Raw genomic sequence first — 20265 nt, forward strand, 5'->3', positions numbered from 1 at the left:
ATCTACCTGCCTCGGCCTCCCAAAGTGCTAGGATTACAGGCGTGAGCCACCGTACCCAGCCTGTAAATTGTTTTTTATTTAACTAAGAACCAAAGCACAGGTTGGAAGTAATCACTTTTCTTCACAATAAATTTTCTTTGGGGAATTTTTATTATTTTTTTTAAATGTGCTGTTCAGGAGAGCTTTTAGCATGCTAAAGTTAATTACCAGTGCTGTTTTTCTTATATACAATACGGCAGGATATAAATGTTTTATAGGATGTAAAATCTCAAGAGCCCTTAAGTGCTATACATAACACTTGCTGATAAATTAAGCAGATAAATGACAAAATCTTTTTCAGCACAACCACACTTGTTTCTGATGGGAATAAAGGAGTATCCACAGGTACGGAAATCACTCTTGCTTCACAGTGTGGAAGTATTTGATACATTAAGTTATGTCAAAAATGATCTTTTATCATTTGTGATAAATATTTTTGAAAATTAAAATCCAATACCCCAGTGCAACCATTCTGCTTCTTAGGAACAAACCCATCTCTGCTTAGAACTATCCCTTACCTCCTAAATTATATCAATAAGACATCATTTACAGAGGGATAAAATATTTGTTTCTCCACATCTAAGTCTGGACATTAGAGGTACCTGATTAGTATTTTTGATTGGCATGTAGTCCTCATCTTCTTTCTCTTCAGAGCAGTGACGGGTTTTCTTCTTGTGTTTTTTACTTGTGTGTGAGTGACTTGATTTTGAGTCTTCGGCCTGCTCATCTAATATAAGATCGTATTTTGTACTGCAGTAGTTAGTTAAGGATAAATGTGATAAATAATACTGGTAAGACATCAAAACTTAAGATCTGGTAAACAAAGGAGGTCATAAGGCTAAAAGTAACTAAAGCAAAAAGCATCTCAAAAGAATATAGTACATTTCTAAAACAAAACTAACATTTTCTTTCATTATATAGTCAGGAGAAATGGAAAGAATCCTAATCCTAAACAATCTTAAAATAAAGACTAGTAGGCAAAAAAATTAGGAGGAAAAAATAAACGTATTTGTCAATAATTTAAAAAATTTAAATTTAGAAAATGAGGGACATCTTTAACTAGAAAAAATTATTATAAATTCCAATGCCCAGAAAAGCTATATAAGATAACAGGTACATTTGTATGTTTCTTCTTTTAGTTCAATCCCACAAGAGGAAATTCAGCAATGCATATCGAGTTATCATGTTTAAATTCTTCTTCTTATTATTTTTTTTGAGACGGAGTCTTGCCCTGTTGCCCGAGCTGGAGTGCAGTGGCGCGATCTCAGCTCACTGCAACCTCCGCCTCTCAGGTTCAAGCAATTCTCCTGCCTCAGCCTCCCGAGTAGCTGGGACTACAGGCACATGCCACCACGCCTGACTAATTTTTTGTGTCTTTAGTAGAAACGGGGCTTCCCCATGTTGGCCAGGCTGGTCTCAAACACCTGACCTCGTGATCCACCCGCCTCGGCCTCCCAAAGTGCTGGGATTACAGGTGTGAGCCACCACACCTGCCCATCATGTTTAAATTCTAATAAGAATTTATGAATACAGTTAAATGAACAAAAATATACATAAAAGCCAGGCGTGGTGGCTCACACCTGTAATCCCAGCACTTTGGGAAGCCAAGGCGGGCGACTCACTCGAGGCCAGGAGTTCGAGACCAGCCTGGCCAATATGGTGAAACCCCATCTCTACTAAAAATACAAAAATTAGCCGGGCATGGTGGCGCAACCTATAACCCCAGCTACTCGGGAGGCTGAGGCAGGAAAATCATTTGAACCCAGGAGGTAGAGACTTTTGTGAGCCGAGGTTGCACTACTGCACTCCAGCCTGGGTGACAGAGCGGGACTCAGTCTCAAAAAAAAAAAAAAAAAAAAATATATATATATATATATATATATATATATAAAATATGCATAATAGTATTACTTTTAGTAGCAAAGTAGGAACAACAAAATATCTAGTAATAAAGACATACTTAAATGCATTACAGTACTTCAACAAGATACAATATTATAAACGAAGTTATCAACAATGATAAATGCTACAGAAAAAACCCTAGAAAGGTGTTTATGAAAATTAACATGAAAAAAGCTTAAAGCAAAAACAACATATACCATACAACGATTATAACTTTACATAAGAGAAAGGCTTGAAAGAAACAAGGAGAAATAAAAAGTATCATGTGTCTAGGTGATGAAGCTATGAGTGAATCTTTTTAAATTTCATCTAAATGTGTTAAAAATGTTTTAATGTTTTAATTCAGAGATAAGTATTTTCTTAAATATACTATAATAGAATAAGAGAAAATATAAAAGAGTTACGATTTCTGCTGAAAATAATCTCAACCTCAAAGGTGGATTTTGAGGAAGACTGACATGGGCTGGAATGGTAGTTTTCCAAAGAAAGGTTATGAGGAAGCCCAACAGGCAGAGCTATGCTAATTACATGTGGGACCACAGTAAACGCAGACACACTTCCCTCAGGACTAGAGGCTCGTGTCTGCTTCACAAAGCCACAACTCAACACTTTCCGCAGGAATGTCTCACTTCTACTTAAGATCAAATGAAAGACATTGTTCCTCCTAGCTTCCCATGAGATGGCTAAAGAGGGTTAGTCAGCTCGTACCATTCGGTTATGACTCCATTATCTCCAACTTCCCTCTTTTTACTATGCTACTCTGTTTCCGGGGCATCTTCTGGATCTTGCCTTTTCCAGATACACATTCCATAGCTCCCACCTATGATTTCATCCTAATGTGTGCTCTGCACATGCTGCTCCCTCTGTCCAAATTCTTCAGAGCACTCAGTCTTGCTCTGTTGCCCAGGCTGGAGTGCAGTGGCCCGATCTTGGCTCCCTGCAACCTCCCTATCCAGGGTTCAAGCAATTCTCCTGCCTCAGCCTCCCAAGTAGCTGTGATTACAAGTGCACACCACCACACCCAGCTAATTTTTGTATTTTTAGTCGAGATAGGGTTTCGCCATGTTGGCCAGGCTGGTCTCAAACTCCGGACCTCAAATGATCCACCTGCCTCAGTCTCCCAAAGTGCTGGGATTACAGGCATGAGCCACTGCGCCTGGCTCAGAGCAATGTTTTTCAAACTGATGACTATAATCCATCAATGGGGTATAAAATCTATTTAGTGGGCCACAACAGCATTTAAAAAAAAAAAACAGAAATACAGTATATGCCTAAAAAAATTTTATTTTATTAATCTTTTGGTTCAAGTGTGTGTGTGTGTGTGTGTGTGAATGTTTTTACTGTGACTGTATTGGGTTAAGACAAAAACTGTATTTTTTTTTTAATTTTTTTTTTTTGAGACGGAGTTTCACTCTTGTTGCCCAGGCTGGAGTACAATGGCGCGATCTTGGCTCACCACAACCTCTGCCTCCTGGGTTCAAGCAATTCTCCTGCCTCAGCCTCCCGAGTAGCTGGGATTACAGGCATCCGCCACCATGCCTGGCTAATTTTTTGTATTTTTAGTAGAGACGGAGCTTCTGCATGTTGGCCAGGCTGGTCTTGAACTCTCGACCTCGGGTGATCTGCCCGCCTCGGCCTCCCAGAGTGCTGGGATTATAGGCATGAGCCACTGCACCCAGCCATTTTTTTTTTTTTTTTTTAAGAAAAAAAAATGGAGACCGGGTCTCGCTATATTGCCCTGGCTGCTCTCAAACTTCTGGGCTCAAGCAATCCTCCCACCTCGGCCTCCCACACTGCTGGGATTACAGGCATGAGCCACTGCACCCAGCCTATTTCTTAAATGATGGATCATACGAAAGAAGACAGCACTCCACCTCAGCCCTCCTATCTCCCATATTAGTGTCACAGCTTTAATGCCACTTTTTTCAGTGTTGAGGGTATTCTCTAACCTCTCGCCCCCTATTATGAGTCCCATATCTCTTTGCAATATTTATTTGCAATAATTTAGACATATTTAGAATGGTAATTATTTAATGTCTGGTTTTTTTCCCCCACTCCAACAGCAAAATGTAAGCTCTATGTGGGCAGGAACTGAATATCTTTCATTGCTAAACTGAGTATGTGACAGATGCTTACTAAGTATCTGTTGATTACTTGTCATACCCTCAAGACACTTGTTATATCTCCTGCTTCCTCACTTACCCACTATCTTGTACTTATCAGTAAAATCAACACTTTCAGAAGACATCAAATCCCTCTCCCTTTGAATAAAACACAAATTTGTGAGCTCACTGCCATCTTTTCTCCAATTTCTTCCCTGAGGTCTAGTTGGGCCAAGTTATTTCCTTCTCCTACTTCTATTTTTGATTCTTCTTATTAATAATCTATACTTTCACTAATTTCTCTTTCTCTTAAGGCCCATAAAGTAGATGCCACCATGCCTTCTTAACTGACTTAAGACAATTTATCTGCACATCAGACTATCCCCTAACAGCATTTCTCTCTTTTGCATCAACTTCAAAAGGCTAGAAGCTACACTATTCCATATAAGTATATGTGTGGTTGTTTCAATTAATTAAAATTAAAGAAAACTTAAAATTCCCCTTCTTCCAGCTATAGTTATTAGTAATAAGCCTAAATTTAATTTCAAAGATTTGGTAAATAAATATCAAATGTATTCCATTCATAACTTTTATGATTTTGAGCTTTCAATCATATGCCCTTGAATGTTGATCTTTTCTGACCAAATCTCAGCTTCTTACTTGGTCTGTCTGCATGTGAAAGCCTCTCCTTATGCTGATTTTATCAGCTTTCTTCAGACTTTATCCAGTTCTAACACCTCACAATGCTTTATACATTGCAGACAATCAACACATCTTAAAACATGAATATAGACCAGGTCAACCTGATATTCATCTTTCTTGATGAGTACTTGGAAAAGAAATGTCTACATATGTAGAAAAAAAATCCCTGAAATACCAATAGAAACTAGGAAACAAAGACACCATTTACCAGAAAGAATCACAAAAGAAATAACTCTTGCAATGTGTAGAGTGATATATTTATAATGGGAAAAATTAGTGAACCAATTTAAATGTCATAATATAAACAGTATGTTTCATTACTTTTTACATGTCTCAACCTAAAACTTGGAAGAACCTGAAGTAAATGGTCAAGTCAATGGATTTCTTTTTAATCCTACAAAAGTGAACTCTTGCACTCAGTAGAAGCCCAATAAATATTTGTTCTTGAAATTACAATATACTATACCGAAAGAAGTAACCTAACATTGTAACAGAGAACAATAGGATTTTGTTATCTAGGTAACGAAGTTAAACATAACAGCAGGTAGCGCAAAGGAATCAGCTTAGCAATAATAAATTTCAGATTATGAGGAATAGAAAACACTACAATTACATATAGAAAATACAAAGCTAGTGTTACAGCTCTTTTAGAATTTGTCTAGCAGGCTTTCCGGTTTTTGCAGGAAAGCCCCCCCCAAAAGAAAATACAAATCTTACCTGAAGATCTTCTGAGAATATGATAAGTAGGAAAGTACTTAACCTAGAGTAGGAAAGTATTAATAAAAGAATTAGGCTACAGATTTCTTTCAACCTTAACTTTCTCCATACACTAGAGTATAGTGAAAAAGCAAAGTATATGTAAGATCTTGAAAAGAGATAATGATAAACTAAGTTACTTCCTCACAAACAATCTGGATTCAGGAACTTTGTCTTCTATAGCTTGTGTGACTTTTCATAACACATCACACAGTACACTACACATAGCAGATGGTCAATACATATTAACTAACTGATTCTTGGTAAGGATACTCCTGTTTGGGCTTTACTTTATCTTTCAGAACCAAATTAGGAGGTTTATCCTGTTCTTTTTCATACTCCTTGAAATCACTCTTGGTGTATTTCCCACCTATTTATTAAGAAAAGAAAAAAAGAGCTTAGTAAAAAAACCACCTAACCAAGAACAGTAATTATTTTATAAAAAGCATAAGAGCTATTTTATAAATGGCATATATCGAGAGACAGAAAAAGGGAACAAAAGAATCATAGTAATTCCATCTCCATTACTAATTTGAAATCAGACATCCATTTTTGCTAGGTAGCCACATGCTGCCACCTAACGATATATGTGAATATTACAACATCAAACTTTCAAATAAATTACACACAAATGCCGTGTTCAAGTAGAGCCATTGAGCCCATGAGAACATTAAGTCCAGTGGAAAACTGAGGATTTGGGACCTGAGTTTAAGATCTGAAAGACCTAAGTTTGAGAGAAGTGAGACTTTAAGAGACCTTTTAAAGATCTAACGAGACAGTGTGTGCCTGTAATCCCATCTACTCGGGAGGCTGAGGCAGGAGGATCGCGTGAACCTGGGAGGCAGAGGTTGCAGTGAGCCGAGATCGTGCCACTGCACTCCAGCCTGAGCGACAGTGCGAAACTCCGTTTCAAAAAAAAAAGATTTAACAAGAGATACTCTGCTAAATGGCAACAGAGCATCAGGCAAATAGAAGAGGGCAGGATGTGCAGAAGATCACCAAACAGCTGTGAGAGGAGAGGGTGGGTAACAGCACCAAAGACAAACTGTCTCTACTTTGAAATTCTAACTTAGGGGCAACTTCATTCCTCCCAAGTGCCAAAAATCCCCTCAGGAAAATAGGACCTACTGCTACATCCTAACTAGCTTGGTAGGGCTAGAAAGGAAGAGCATTCAATGCAGCCTCTCTACTCTCAAGTCTAGTCTCCTATCAGATGAGAATTCAATTTTCAAGTCTCCTACCAGATGAGAATTCAATTCGCATCCATGTCCCAGACCTGTTGACTGCCTTGCCTTTCCTATCCCTCAACCACACCACTAGGAAATGCTGTTTGTAGAAAGGCTTCCTACAGAAGGGTCCTAGATTAAATGTAGAAGTAAAACAAACTGGAGGTACAAACAGAGGTTTTGACTGAGAATCCTATGTATACCTTGATTGTCAGGGTTTTAAAGGGGGACCCATAGGGTAAGCAAAAAAGACAAGATCAATCTATTTGGCAATTCCAGAGACTCCAGAAACAAAAGTGGCCAGCAATGTTTCCCATAAATGTGAAACAGTCTACTGCAAGAGTTAAAATAACTGGTAATGGTAACAAACAGCCATCATTTATCATTGAAAAATTATTTGCCATCTGCTTGCCATTAAAAGTCTCACTATGGATGAAGCAGTTACCGTATAACAGAAAGGGCACCAGATTAATGTAAGAGGTTCTTGACTGTAGTGGGAGGTCCTGGGTAAGACACCACTTCTCTGCAATTCATTATCTTTATTTACATTATCTTCATTTATAAACTGAAAATAATACCAACATTTCACAGAGTTGCTGGAATCATCAGACTATAAAGGAAAGTTCTTAGTGCTGTGAATGGCACATTATACACATTAAGTTTATAAATGTGAATCAATAACATATATAATTATCTCAAAATTAACTGAGAATAATAAACTGTATGTTTATGATGGCATATACAAAACCAAAGCTTCTCCCTCCTATGTGACATTTTATCTTAGGAAAAAACATGAAGAAATTTATTTAAAAGTCACAAGAAAGTAGTATTATTTATTCAATGGGTGGATGGGTTGAGAAGAAGACAGGATTGAGAGGGTAAAAAACAAACCAAATTTAGGGTCTGTCTAAATCATCTGTGTATGTGACTCTAGGTAAATCACATCTCAAGATTATGCCTCAAATTCCATATCTATAATGAGGAATTATAATATTTATTTCATACACTTCCCAAATGATACAATTAAACTAGCTCTTTGGAAGCAGAGCTCTACATAAGAGCCACCTGGCATTACTACTGGCCAGAACTACACTGCGTCAGGCCAGCAGCTCACCAACACTTCTGAATATACTTACTGGAATCTTTCATTCACAAAGTTGTAATTTTCATATGTGGAAAAAAAATCTTAGTACTTCAATTTAGTTTTCACAAATCACTCAAACAGCACTGTCAAAAACTAGCCATGTGTTCTAGGAGGAGGTAAGGTTTCACAGGAGAAACTAATAGTACATGGAACTCCAATCCAAGTCACCCTCTCCTTTATCACAGAGATCACAGCTTCCACTCAGCATTCCTTGCCTACTTTAGTCACATTAATAATTTCTTCCTTCTCTGAACTCCCATAAGGTAACAGAATCCACCAAACAATTCAGCAATTCACAACTAAATAGTGTTTTTCTTTCTTACTAAAAACAGACAAAAAAAAGTTCATTAAAAGCATGGGAAATAAGTGTTATAGAAAAAGAAAGTAACCCTGAAATTCCCAGTAAAATTTAGCATTACATGTGAGTAACTATCAAAGTGAAACCTGTTAAAAACACTGCATCAAAAACCAAAAACTCGTATTATTTCAACATATGAGAGACCCAACTTTTAAGACTGACATGCTACGAGCAATGTATTTGACATATATGTATGTGTATGTGGGAAATGTAATATGTACAAAGGTGGAACATACTGCTATGGACATGGAAGAGTAAAAATTTAGAAAACCCATTAACAGGGCTGGTTCATTTTATATACTGATATGAACTGATCTCTTAGATACACTGTTAATTAAAAAATGCAAGGTACAAAAACAGTATGTATAGCCTGCATCCTTTGTTTTACATTTTCCTTTTTAAAAGGAGAAAATCATATATATATACGCACATATGTATTCAAAAAATGTAGGGGAAAGTTAGTACCAATAGGTAATAATGGTTACCCTGGAAGAGAAATTAGATAGATGAGGAGCAGGAATGAATGAGACTTTTATCTACCTTTCCACGGACCTTTTCTATTTTGCATCATATGACAACTAAAACAAACTTAAAAAAAATTTAAGTTGTGCACCTAAAAGACTCAAAACACCATAAAGTCAAAATAATTACTTTGGAAACATATCATGTCTGCAGTGGGTAATTATTAGTAATTTATAATATAGTCAAACATAGAAAATATAATTTTTCATCAGTTTAAAATACACGCACAGGTGCACACATGCATGTGTGTGCACACACACACATACACACACACACTCTCTACCTCAGATTCTAGATAGCAGGTTTGTAAAATTACAAATGGCAGGAGTTACATCAATTAATATTTCTCCTAATTAACAGCACTCAATAAAAGGCTCATACAAGCATGAAAAGCAGAACAAAAACAAGGCCGGGCGCAGTGGCTCACGCCTGTAATCCCAGCACTTTGAGAGGCCAAGGCGGTGGATTACCTGAGGTCAGGAGTTCGAGACCAGCCTGGCCAACGTGGTGAAACCCCATCTCTACTAAAAATACAAAAATTAGCTGGGCATGGTGGCACATGCTTGTAACCCCAGCTGCTTGGGAGGCTGAGGCATGAGAATGGCTTGAACCTGGGAGACACAGGTTGCAGTGGAACCAAGATCGTGCCACTGCACTCCAGCCTGGGCAACAGAGCGAGACTCCATCTCAAAAAAAAAAAAAAGCAGAACAAAAACAAAAGATAAACCATCATACCTTTTCCTTTCCATTTAACCTTTGCAACCGACTGGCTAAAATCCACATGTATTCTTCTGTCATCTATAAGCACATTGTCCATTTTGAAGAATGCTTTCTCACAATCTTCTTCCTGATAATAATTATAAAAACTCAAGCATAAATCTTTATGGAAAAGATTTCTGTAGCTAGAATACTGAAAATACAAAAAGTTTGTTGTTACAAAAATTAATGTTTGAATACTTATTACACACCCGATGCTGTTAAATGCTTTGTATCTATTACCTCAAATACCTCTGGTAACAACCCCATGAGGTACTATCCATTTTCTTAATGAGAAAACAGAAGTTTAAAGAAGTATAGAAGTTGTTGGCAAGGGTCAGAGCCAGGATTTGAGAGAGACAGTCCAACTGCAGTGAACAGATAAATATACACTTACTGACTGTATTATACAAGTTCACAATCCTTTTTACTCAAAATTCAAAAACATCCTGGAAAGTGAAAGTTGTGTTCATAAGTTTGTTGTTAAAATTAATTTGGCAGTAACACCAAAACTAATGGTAGGTTATGACCTTTTTTTATCCACTTAGTATGAATATTCATTTGTTTCACTGCAGAAATACTTTTGTGACAGATTATGGAATGCTGACCCAGAAAGGTATTACATAATCACAGATGTAATGTGTATGTGTGTATGCATATATACAGTATTACCTTTCTGAATTCTGAAAAATTCTGAATTAGGAAGCCTAGTTATTCTCAAGGGTTTTAGATAATGAACTGTGAGACTGTAATACCAAGGTCTGTGCTACACAAGAATCCTTCCTGTCAGTAACTTCACAATTCTAAATCCCTGTTTCTGACACTGACAGTGACATATTTCAACTCAGTACTGACCAATTTTCTTTTACATTCCTGGAAACTTATTCTTACTAGACATAATCCAAAGAGAAGCAGATAAAATAGTTATAATCATATTTATTACATGTGTCAATAATTAAATGAATTATAAAATCCATGAAGATATAGACAAAGCTTGATTCGTCTTTGTAACTACATCATTTAGAACATCATATGGCATGGTATCTAAAACGTAGGCAATCAGTGTACGTTTCATGAATCTGACTGATTATTTTCAGGCAGGTATAATTCTATCACCATGCTATATCCCCAAAGAGAAAGCTCTGAAGATCACTTTTTCAGGAGGATAGTATTTGCAAATACTCAATTTACTTACACCTAAATAATAGTTAATAAATCTCTTCAAAATTGAGAAACTGATTCAAAAATAAATATTCAAAAGTCAAAAACAGCTATGACAATCTTCAAAAACAACAAAGTTGGAAGACTCACAGTTATCAAGACATTTATAAACCTATAGTGATTAACACAATGTAACAGTGGTATATGAATAGACAAATAGATCAGTGCAACGGTACAGCGTCTAGAAACAGACTCTATACATATATGGATACCGATTTATAACAAAAGTGGTACTACAGAGCTGTGGGGCAGGACAACTTTTTTTATTATTTTTTTCATCAGTAGAGACCTCAGAGAAAAAGGACAACTTTTTATTTATGTATTATTTTTTTGAGACGGAGTCTTGCTCTGTCGCCAGGCTGGAGTGCAGTGGTGCGATGCTGGCTCACTGCAACCTCTGCCTCCCGAGTTCAAGCAATTCTCCTGCCTCAGTCTCCCGAGTAGTTGGGACTACAGGCATGCACCACCATGCCCAGCTAATTTTTGTATTTTTACTAGAGACGGGGTTTCACCATGTTGGCCAGGATGGTCTCGATCTCTTGACCTCGTGATCCACCCACCTCGGCCTCTCAAAGTGCCGGGATTACAGGCGTGAGCCACCATGCCTGGCCAGGACAACCTTTTAAATAAATGGTGCTGTCACGTGGCAATCCAATGTATGAAAAACGAAACAATGTAATACAATACACCAAAAGCAAATTACAGAATTGAATGGGAAACAATTTCACAACAAAGCTTCTAAAAATAATACAGGAGAATATCCTCATGTCTTTGAAGTAGGAAAATATTTTTTAAATAGGCCACTAAAAAGGAAGAAAAATACTGACAACCTGAACCATTAAAATTAGAAATTTGTTTATAAAAAGACACCATTAAGAAAGGAAAAAGGCATGCCTGTGGTCCCAGTTATGCAGGAGCTAAAATTGGAGAATCACTTGAGCCCATGAGCTCAAGTCCAGCCTGGGCAACACAGAGTGATCCTGTCCCTTAAAAAACAAAAAAAAAAGTAAAAGGAAATCCACAGAGAAGATATCTGTATCACACATAATCAAAAAAGAGCTTGCATCCAGAAAATATAAAGAATCCTTAGAGATCAATAAAAAAGTAAAACAGCAGGTGCAGTGGCTCAAGCCTATAATTCCAGCACTTTGGGAGGCCAAGGCAGGTGGATCACTTAAGGTCAAGAGTTCAAGACCAGCCTGGCCAACATCATAAAACCCTGTATCTACTAAAAATACAAAAATGAGCCAGGTGTGGTGGCAAGCACCTGTAATCCCAGTTACTTGGGATGCTGAGGCATGAGAATCGCTTGAAACTGGGAGGCGGAGGTTGCAGTGAGCTGAGATCATGCGACTACACTCCAGCCTGGGTGACAAAGCAAAACTCTGTTTCAAAAAAATAAAAAGAAAAAAAAGAAAATGGCATAGCTGCAAAAAACTCAAAACATGGGCAGTCATTAGTCTATGTGCTACAAATGAAATTTTATTTGTGAGAAAATAAATAATAGATTCTATAGTGTCAATGATAGAATGCTAGTGCAGGTCTACAAGTTTTCACAGCAAACCAAAGGTAAAGGTCTTTCTGCTGGCACCAATGTACCTTGTAAGTATCATTTCTGGTACATCTGACACAGTGCCTACATATAACTTTACGGGTCTATCTTCCTCAACCCTCCATGATTCATCTTGTATCCCTAGGCCTTATTGCTGTGTCTGAAAACATAAAAGGTATTCCATAAATGCTTTGTAATAATTAGAACTTAGAATGAGCTACTACTGGATACATATGAGTCCAAAGTTGCATTAAAAAAGAGCATACCATAGCATAGTGTAAACTCAATGGGAACAGAATCAGACATATCTGAGTTCAAATCCCAGCTATGACATTCATTCACTAGGTGTGTGATTTTGAATAAGTCACATTAGCATTATGTGTCTCAGTTAACTTATTTGGAAAAGGGGATGGTCCCTATCTTACAGAACTGTGAGAATTAAATGCAGCAAAAGTAACATAATGCCTAGCTTAAAGTAAATATTTAAGCAACATAAGCTATCATTATTACAGCTCTAGAAGGGGCCATCTATTCTAATACCCAAGTTTTATTTATAAGAAGGTAAGACCTAGAAAGAACGGTTAACTAAACTGCCAAGTATCATACAATAGCTGGCTAATAACAAAAGATGTATTAATACCTAAATCTTAACACCCAGTTCAGTTCTCTTTCTATTACTCAATTTTATCTCCACTTAAGTAACAGGGAAAAATTAAGAGTCTCTGAAGGGCTTTACTTAGAACTTAGAAAGTTCTAAGATTGGCTGAGTGTTGTGGCTTATGCCTATAATCCCAGCACTTTGGGAGGCTGAGGCAGGTGGATTGCTTGAGGTCAGGAGTTCAAGACCAGCCTGGCCAATATGGTGAAACCCTGTCTCTACTAAAAATACAAAAAAATTAGCAGGGCGTGGTGGTGGGCACCTGTAATCCCAGCTACTGGGGAGGCTGAGGCAAGAGAATCGCTTGAACCAGGAGGCGGAGGCTGCAGTGAGCCGAGACTGCGCCACTGCACTCCAGCCTGGGCAACAGAGTGAGACCCTGTCTCAAAAAAAAAAAAGTTCTAAAGATACTTTCATGCAGATTGCACCTGAACCTAAAGTAAAAGTACGTATGTTAACATCAACAGATGTTGAACTTATCCCCTATATAGATACAATAAACTTAATTTTGGGGAGTGCCAAAAGAAAGGGCAATTCTAGAAACTAGAAAAAGTTCTATAATTTTTCACATTTTAATACCATATAAAAGCAAATAAATACCAAACTTATGTCTGTATTATGACATACCTTTTCAAATTCAATAAAAGCGTAACAGAGGGACTCTCCTGTCTTCCAGTCTCGGATAACTTCACAACTGAAAGAAAGTATTTAAAAGTGACTTAAAAAAAAAAAAGGAAGAAAGCATTCACTCTCACTCTTCAAAACTGAAGAAGAAATAAGTCAGTTACTACAAGGCAAAGTTAAATTCATAGATTATTTTTCCAAATTCATTTAATAACAATTCTTTTTTAAAAGTAGTTCACCAGAGCAGTAACTAAATTATCTAAATTCTACTCTAAGTGCCTTATGTAGGCCTACAGTCCTAAATTCCCTTAAGCACTGAAGTAAGAATAAAAATATTTAATTTTCCTTTGGCAAAAGTAAACTACTGCTAAAGACTTTTAAAATCACAACACTTTTCTAGTCCAAATATAGTCGAATTATAGAATATCTAACATTACTGTAGAATAATGTATGCATACTCATACATATATAAATGTTTAAGTTCAAGCTTTGAAATTTTTGAATTTTAATATAAATCAAGCTCAAATTTAACACTGTAAGCGCAATGTTAATTACAGAACTAATATACCATAATAACCAAGTGAAAAGGCCAATAAGCTGAAGTTGAAAGCACCTGGCTTGTCCCTTGCCCCAAGTGTCATAAGTCTCATTTTAAAAACCTCATTTTAAAAACCTCATTTTAAAAGCCGGGCGCAGTGGCTCATACCTATAACCCCAGCCCTTTGGGAGGCCAAGACGGACGGATCACAAGGTCAGCAGCTCGAGACCAGCTTGGCCAATATGGTGAAACCCCGTCTCTACTAAAAATACAAAAATTAGCTGGGCGTGTTGGCGCATGCCTGTAGTCCCAGCTACTCAGGAGGCTGAGGCAGAAGAATCACTTGAACCCGGGAGGCAGAGGTTGCAGTGAGCCGAGATCACATCACTGCACTCCAGCCTGGGCAACAGAGCGAGACTCCATGTCAAAAAAATAAATAAACAAAAATAAATAAAATAAAATAAAATCCCTGAAACAAAAGGAAACCCTAAATATAATACTTTTTAATCAATTACAAAATAGTCCCCTTCCTCACAGAAATACTAGCTTCATAGACTTTTTCATTAATGCAGGGAAAACTAACCAAAAGAAAAATTTTAGAAAATTTAGTTTTAAATTAATTTTGACATAAATTGCTGGTAATTCTAGGAGTTGAATGAGATAAATATTTTAAATATTAAAGAAGGCTGTTGAGAGTATTACAGAACTAGATTTAAATTGTTCCATTCATTTCCTGTTTTAGGGTGAAAATGTGTTGAGAGTAGGAGATTCAATTATTTATCTGTGTGTGTGCGTGCACGTATGTATGTATGTATACACACACATATATACTTTTCTTCCCTACTGTCCAAAGACTCACCTGTAAAAATTCACCAGTACAAAATTCGCCTAGAATTCACAGAATCATCAAAATATGTCATTAGAAAACCACCGATACCTAGTTTTTCTAAATATCTCTTTCACTAATTCTAAGGATTACCTTCTTATTGGCCCAAATCTAGAGAATATTATTTCCAGATCCTCATCTGTGGTCACTGGGTTCAATTTACACACAAACAGTACATTTTCTGGAGGTTTAATATCTGCATCAGGTAGGTCTCCCACCTAAATTACAAACAAACAAAAACATAAATCAATTCCTATTTAGTTTCCATTCTAAATCCTATCCAATCCCACAATGCTGATTTCCTTAAAACATCTAAATTTATATTACAAACTGCAGGCTCTGGAAAAGAAATCCAAATAAGATTTCAAAACTTGAACTACACTGTTCCTATTCTTAACAGTGTTAATAGCTAATATTTAAATAACTCATACTTTGTGTGAACAGTGCTTGGAGCTTCAGATCTATCACGCTAATTCTTGAAACAATCCTGCAATCTCCATTTTAAAGACAAGTAAAGCGGCTGAGCATGGTAGCTCATGCCTGTAATCCCAGCACTTTGGGAGGCCAAGGGGGGCAGATACTTGAGGTCAGGAGTTCAAGATCAGCCTGGCCAACATGGTGAAACCCCATTTCTACTAAAAATACAAAAATTAAACGGGCATGGTGGTGTGCACTTGTAGTCCTAACTACTCGGGACACTGAGGCAGTAGAATCACTTGAACCCAGGAGGCGGAGGTTGCAGTGAGCTACGCCACTTCACCCCAGCCTGGGCGACAGAGCAAGACTCCATCTCATAAATAAACAAATAAAATAAAGACAAGTAAAGTGAAATTTAAAAGGTTAAACAAGTAACTTGCCCAAGACCACACAGTGGTAAACAACAGAGCTGGGATTTGAACCTACATTTATCTGGCTTCAAAGACCAATTTTACCCCTACTTCATCTTTTTTCAAGTATTTGATATATTTTTTAAAGGATAAGAATTTATGTAAAGTACATGTAAGTCATAAAGCATAAAAATAAAAACCACTATGATGCTACCATCTAGCTTAAGAACTAAAATGTCACCTATCCCATTCTCCCTGTGCCTCCTCATCAGAGACAACAAATACCCTGCTTTTTGGTTTTCCTTTTTTAGTCATTTCCTTGCATATCATCAGAGTTTTACCATATATGTATGCAACTCTATCACATTTAGATGGGGCAACAACATCCCTTTATACATACATTCAAACACTCTTTCAGAGATTATTTCTGATAAGATCACCTGTAAAGTGTCTCCTCTTGGATAAACACGCCCTTCCCCCCAAAATATTGAAAATAAAAAACAGTAAGAAGCAACACAGCCAGTAAGATCTCCTCAATGTTTCTGAAGTCTATCAAAAGACAACATTATGTCCAATAAGAAGTATCACAGCCAGGCATGATAGCTCACACCTGTAATCCCAACACTTTGGGAGGCTGAGGAAGGAGGATCTCTTGAAGCCAGGAGTTTGAGACCAGCCCACGCAACATAGTAAGACCTTGTCTCTATAGTAAATTTAAAAATTAGCCAGGCATGGCAGTGTGAGTAGTCCTAGCTATTCAGAAGGTTGGATGGACTGCTTGGGTTCCAGAGTTTTTGAGGCAGCAGTGAGCTATGATCACACCACTGCACTCCAGCCTAGAAAACAGAGTAAGACCCTGCCTCTAAAAAAGAAAAAAGAGTGTCAAAACACAGAAGGAGTAGAGCAAATTAGTAAAAATCCTCCAAAGCACCTATAATGGCAGAAAGGAAGCACAAACGAGAAAAAAAGTTAATGAGTCAAAAAAGAACTTGCTATAGTACTTGGTCAAAGCTAACTTTAAAATACTATTAGGAAATTTAAAACATTCATAAAAGCTATGAGGTTCAAAACTAATTTTACAAAACACTAGCTGAATTATCACTATATTACAAACAAATGCAATAAAGTAAGAGACACAGATATTCTTAGAAAACAGAACATGGAATATGTTAATAAAATCAAAAGGACACAGGATCACCTTTTAGAGTGACTAAAATCCAAAAAATACCATCAGCAAATGCTGGCAAGGATGTGAGGCAAAAGAAACCCTCATTCATTGCTGGTAGGAACGTAAAATGTAAAGCCACTTTAGAAGACAGTTTGGCAGTTTCTTACAAAGCTAAACCATTCAATCCAGCATCTGAACTCCTAGGTATTTACCCAAATGCACAGAAACTTTATGCCTACACAAAAATCTGCATGCAAATGTTTACAGCAGCTTTAATCACAACTGCCAAAACTTGGAAGCAACCAAGGTATCTTTCAACAGGTAAAAAATATACAAGCTGTGATACATCCATACAATGAAACATTACTTAGCAATTAAAAGAAATGAGCTATCAGCCATGCATGGTGGCTCACGCCTGTAATCCCAACACTTTGGGAGGCCAAGACAGGAAGATCACTTGAACCTGGGAGTTTGGGATCAGCCTGAGCAACATGGGTAAGACTCCATCTCTACAAAAAAATTTAAAAATTACCAAGGTGTGGTGGCGTGTGCCTATAGTCCCAGCTACTCAAGAGGCTGAGGCAGGAAGACTGCTCAACCTCAGTTCAAGGTTATAGTGAGCTATGACAGCACCACTGCACTCCAGCCTGAGTGAAAGAGTGAGACTTTCTCTCAAAAAAAAAAAAAAAAAAAAAAAAAAGAAATGAAATCCCAGGCCGGGCAACATAGTGAGACTCTGTCTCTACAAAAAATAAAATTAGCCGGGCATGGTGGCACACGCCTGTGGTCCCAGCTACTTGTGAGGCTGAGGTAGGAGGATTACTTGAGCCCTGGAGGTCGGGGTGCAGTGAGCCGTTATTGTGCCACTGTCCATGCAACAGAGCGAGAACCTGTCTCAAATAAAAAAAAATTAAAAAAATTTTTAAAAAGGGCCGGGCATGGTGACTCATGCTGTAATCCCAGCACTTTGGGAGGCTGAGGCGCACAGATCACGAGGTCAAGAGATCAAGACCATCCTGGCTAACACGGTGAAACCTCGTCTCTACTAAAAATACAAAATAATTAGCCGGGCGTGGTGGCACTTGCCTGTAGTCCCAGCTACTCAGGAGGCTGAGGCAGGAGAATCTCTTGTACCTGGGAGGCAGAGGTTGCAGTGAGCCGAGATAATGCCACTGCACTCCAGCCTGACGACAAGAGCGAGACTCCGTCTCAAAAAAAAAAAAAAAAAAAAAAAGGAGGGAAAGAAAAGAAAGAAAAAGAAAAAGGGAAAGGAGAAAGGGAAGAAAGAAAAAAGGCACAGTGGAACCTTAAATGTATATTGCTAAGTGAAATAAGATAGTCTGAAAAGGCTACATACGCTATAATTCCAACTATATGACATTTTGAAAATGCCAAAACTATATAGACAGTAAAAACATCAGTAGTTGCCAAGAAGTGGGTGTTGGGGGTGGGGATGAACAGGTGGAGCCCAGGGGATTTTTTAGACAGTGAAACTACCTTGAATGATCCTGTAAGGGTAGATATATGCTATCGTACATTTGTCAGTTCCACCGAATGTACAACACAAAGCTTGAATTCTAATGTAAATCATGGATTTTAGTTAATAATGTATCAATATGGGCTCATCAATTGTTAACAAATGTGTCACAATAATGCAAGACTGGGGGAAAGAGGGAGGGAGTACTTAGAAACTCTCTGTACTTTATGTTCAGTTTTTCTGTAATTCTAAAATTGCTCTACAAATTGTCTATTAAAAACAAAGCCAAAAAAAGAATCCATGAGACACTGATAATGAACGGATAGATAAGCAGTTAAGAAGGGAGGGCTCAGGCGGGCACAGTGGCTCACACCTGTAATTCCAGCACTTTGGGAGGCCGAGGCAGGCAGATCACCAGGTCAGGAGTTTGAGACAAGCCTGACTAACATGGTGAAACCCTGTCTCTACTAAAAATACAAAAATTAGCTGGGCGTGGTGGCGGGCACCTATAATCCCTGCTACCCAGGAGGCTGAGGCAGGAGAATTGCTTAAACCTGGGAGGCAGAGGTTGCAGTGAACCAAGATTGCGCCATTGCTCTCCAGCCTGGGTGACAGAGCGAGACTCCATCTCGAAAAAAAAAAAAGAAGGGAGGGCTCTTCCTTACAGTAGAATGCAGGTTGGTAATTGTGGAAAAAGTGGTGGAGGTGGGAAATTACCACTTTGCATAATTACCACTCTGCACTTAGCAGAGTCAAAACTGGTGCAGTCAGGAATCATGAATGGCTGAGAAATTTATGGGGGAAATTTGACAAGGAACAAGACATTTGAAAGATCTCCAAGTGTCTAGCCACAGATTGTCTATTGGAGACACCAGGCAGTGGACTACCATGACCAAGTGACCAAAATTACTCATCTTCCAATGAATATCGTACACCTCCAGATGTGACCTCTGAGGACACAACATCATTCATGTACTATTTCGGCTGTGGGTGCATAACCTGAATCTAATCATGAGGAAAGAGTAGATAAACCTAAATTGAAAAATATTCTATTGGCCGGGCACGGTGGCTCATGCCTGTAATCCCAGCACTTTGGGAGGCCAAGGCAGGAGGATCGCCCGAGGTCGGGAGTTGGAGACCAGTCTGGCCAGCATGGTGAAACTCTGTCTCTACTACTAATACAAAAATTAGCCGGGCGTTGGCTGGGCGTGGTGGCTCATGCCTGTAATCCCAGCACTTTGGGAGGCCAAGGCAGGCGCATTGCCTGAGCTCAGGAGTTCGAAACCAGCCTGGGCAACACAGTGAAACCCTGTCTCTACTAAAATTACAAAAAATTAGCTGGATGTGGTGGCAGGCGCCTGTAATCCCAGCTACTCGGGAGCCTGAGGCAGAAGAATCGCTTGAACCCGGGAGGCAGAGGTTGCAGTGAGCCAAGATCGTGCCATTGCACTCCAACCTGATAACAGAGCGAGATTCTGTCTCAAAAAAAAAAAAAAAAAAAAAATTAGCCAGGCGTGGGTGGCAGGCACCTATAATCCCAGCTATTTGGGAAGCTGAGGCAGCTGAATCGCTTGAACCTGGGAGGTGGAAGTTGCAGTGAGCCGAGATCATGCCATTGCACTTCAACCTGGGCAACAGAAACTCCGTCTCAAAAAAAAAAAAAAAAGGAAAATATTCTACAAAATAAATGCAACAGATGATAAGTCACGAGCTGGATTCTAGTCTGGAGGAGGAAACAATTATAAAAGATATTATTAAAACAACTGGCAAAATTGGAATATAAACTGTAATTTCTTTTTTCTTTTTT

At 38.1% G+C, this 20265-nt stretch overlaps 1 protein-coding gene and 1 non-coding gene across 3 annotated transcripts in view; one reads left to right on the forward strand and one right to left on the reverse strand.

Annotated features, from left to right (window-relative positions):
• Positions 1-20265, reverse strand: part of PPIL4 (peptidylprolyl isomerase like 4) — a 42139-nt gene that overhangs the window by 6689 nt on the left and 15185 nt on the right. Inside the window, exons 8-12 of one of the 2 annotated variants that reach the window (XM_527529.7) lie at positions 15080-15204; positions 13566-13632; positions 9487-9598; positions 5775-5871; positions 642-789 (exon numbers count right to left, since the gene is read on the reverse strand). In XM_527529.7, coding sequence (XP_527529.3) covers positions 642-789; positions 5775-5871; positions 9487-9598; positions 13566-13632; positions 15080-15204 — 549 coding nt within the window. Of the gene's footprint in view, positions 1-641; positions 790-5774; positions 5872-9486; positions 9662-13565; positions 13633-15079; positions 15205-20265 lie in introns of both variants that reach the window. The other variant, XM_016956451.4, reaches the window with a different exon arrangement.
• On the forward strand, positions 5377-5438 carry LOC112209635 (U7 small nuclear RNA). The gene has a single exon (XR_002944459.1). It is a non-coding gene; the product is annotated as a U7 small nuclear RNA (small nuclear RNA).

The sequence above is a fragment of the Pan troglodytes genome, chromosome 5, assembly GCF_028858775.2.
Source record: "Pan troglodytes isolate AG18354 chromosome 5, NHGRI_mPanTro3-v2.0_pri, whole genome shotgun sequence".
Classification (NCBI taxonomy): domain Eukaryota; kingdom Metazoa; phylum Chordata; class Mammalia; order Primates; family Hominidae; genus Pan; species Pan troglodytes.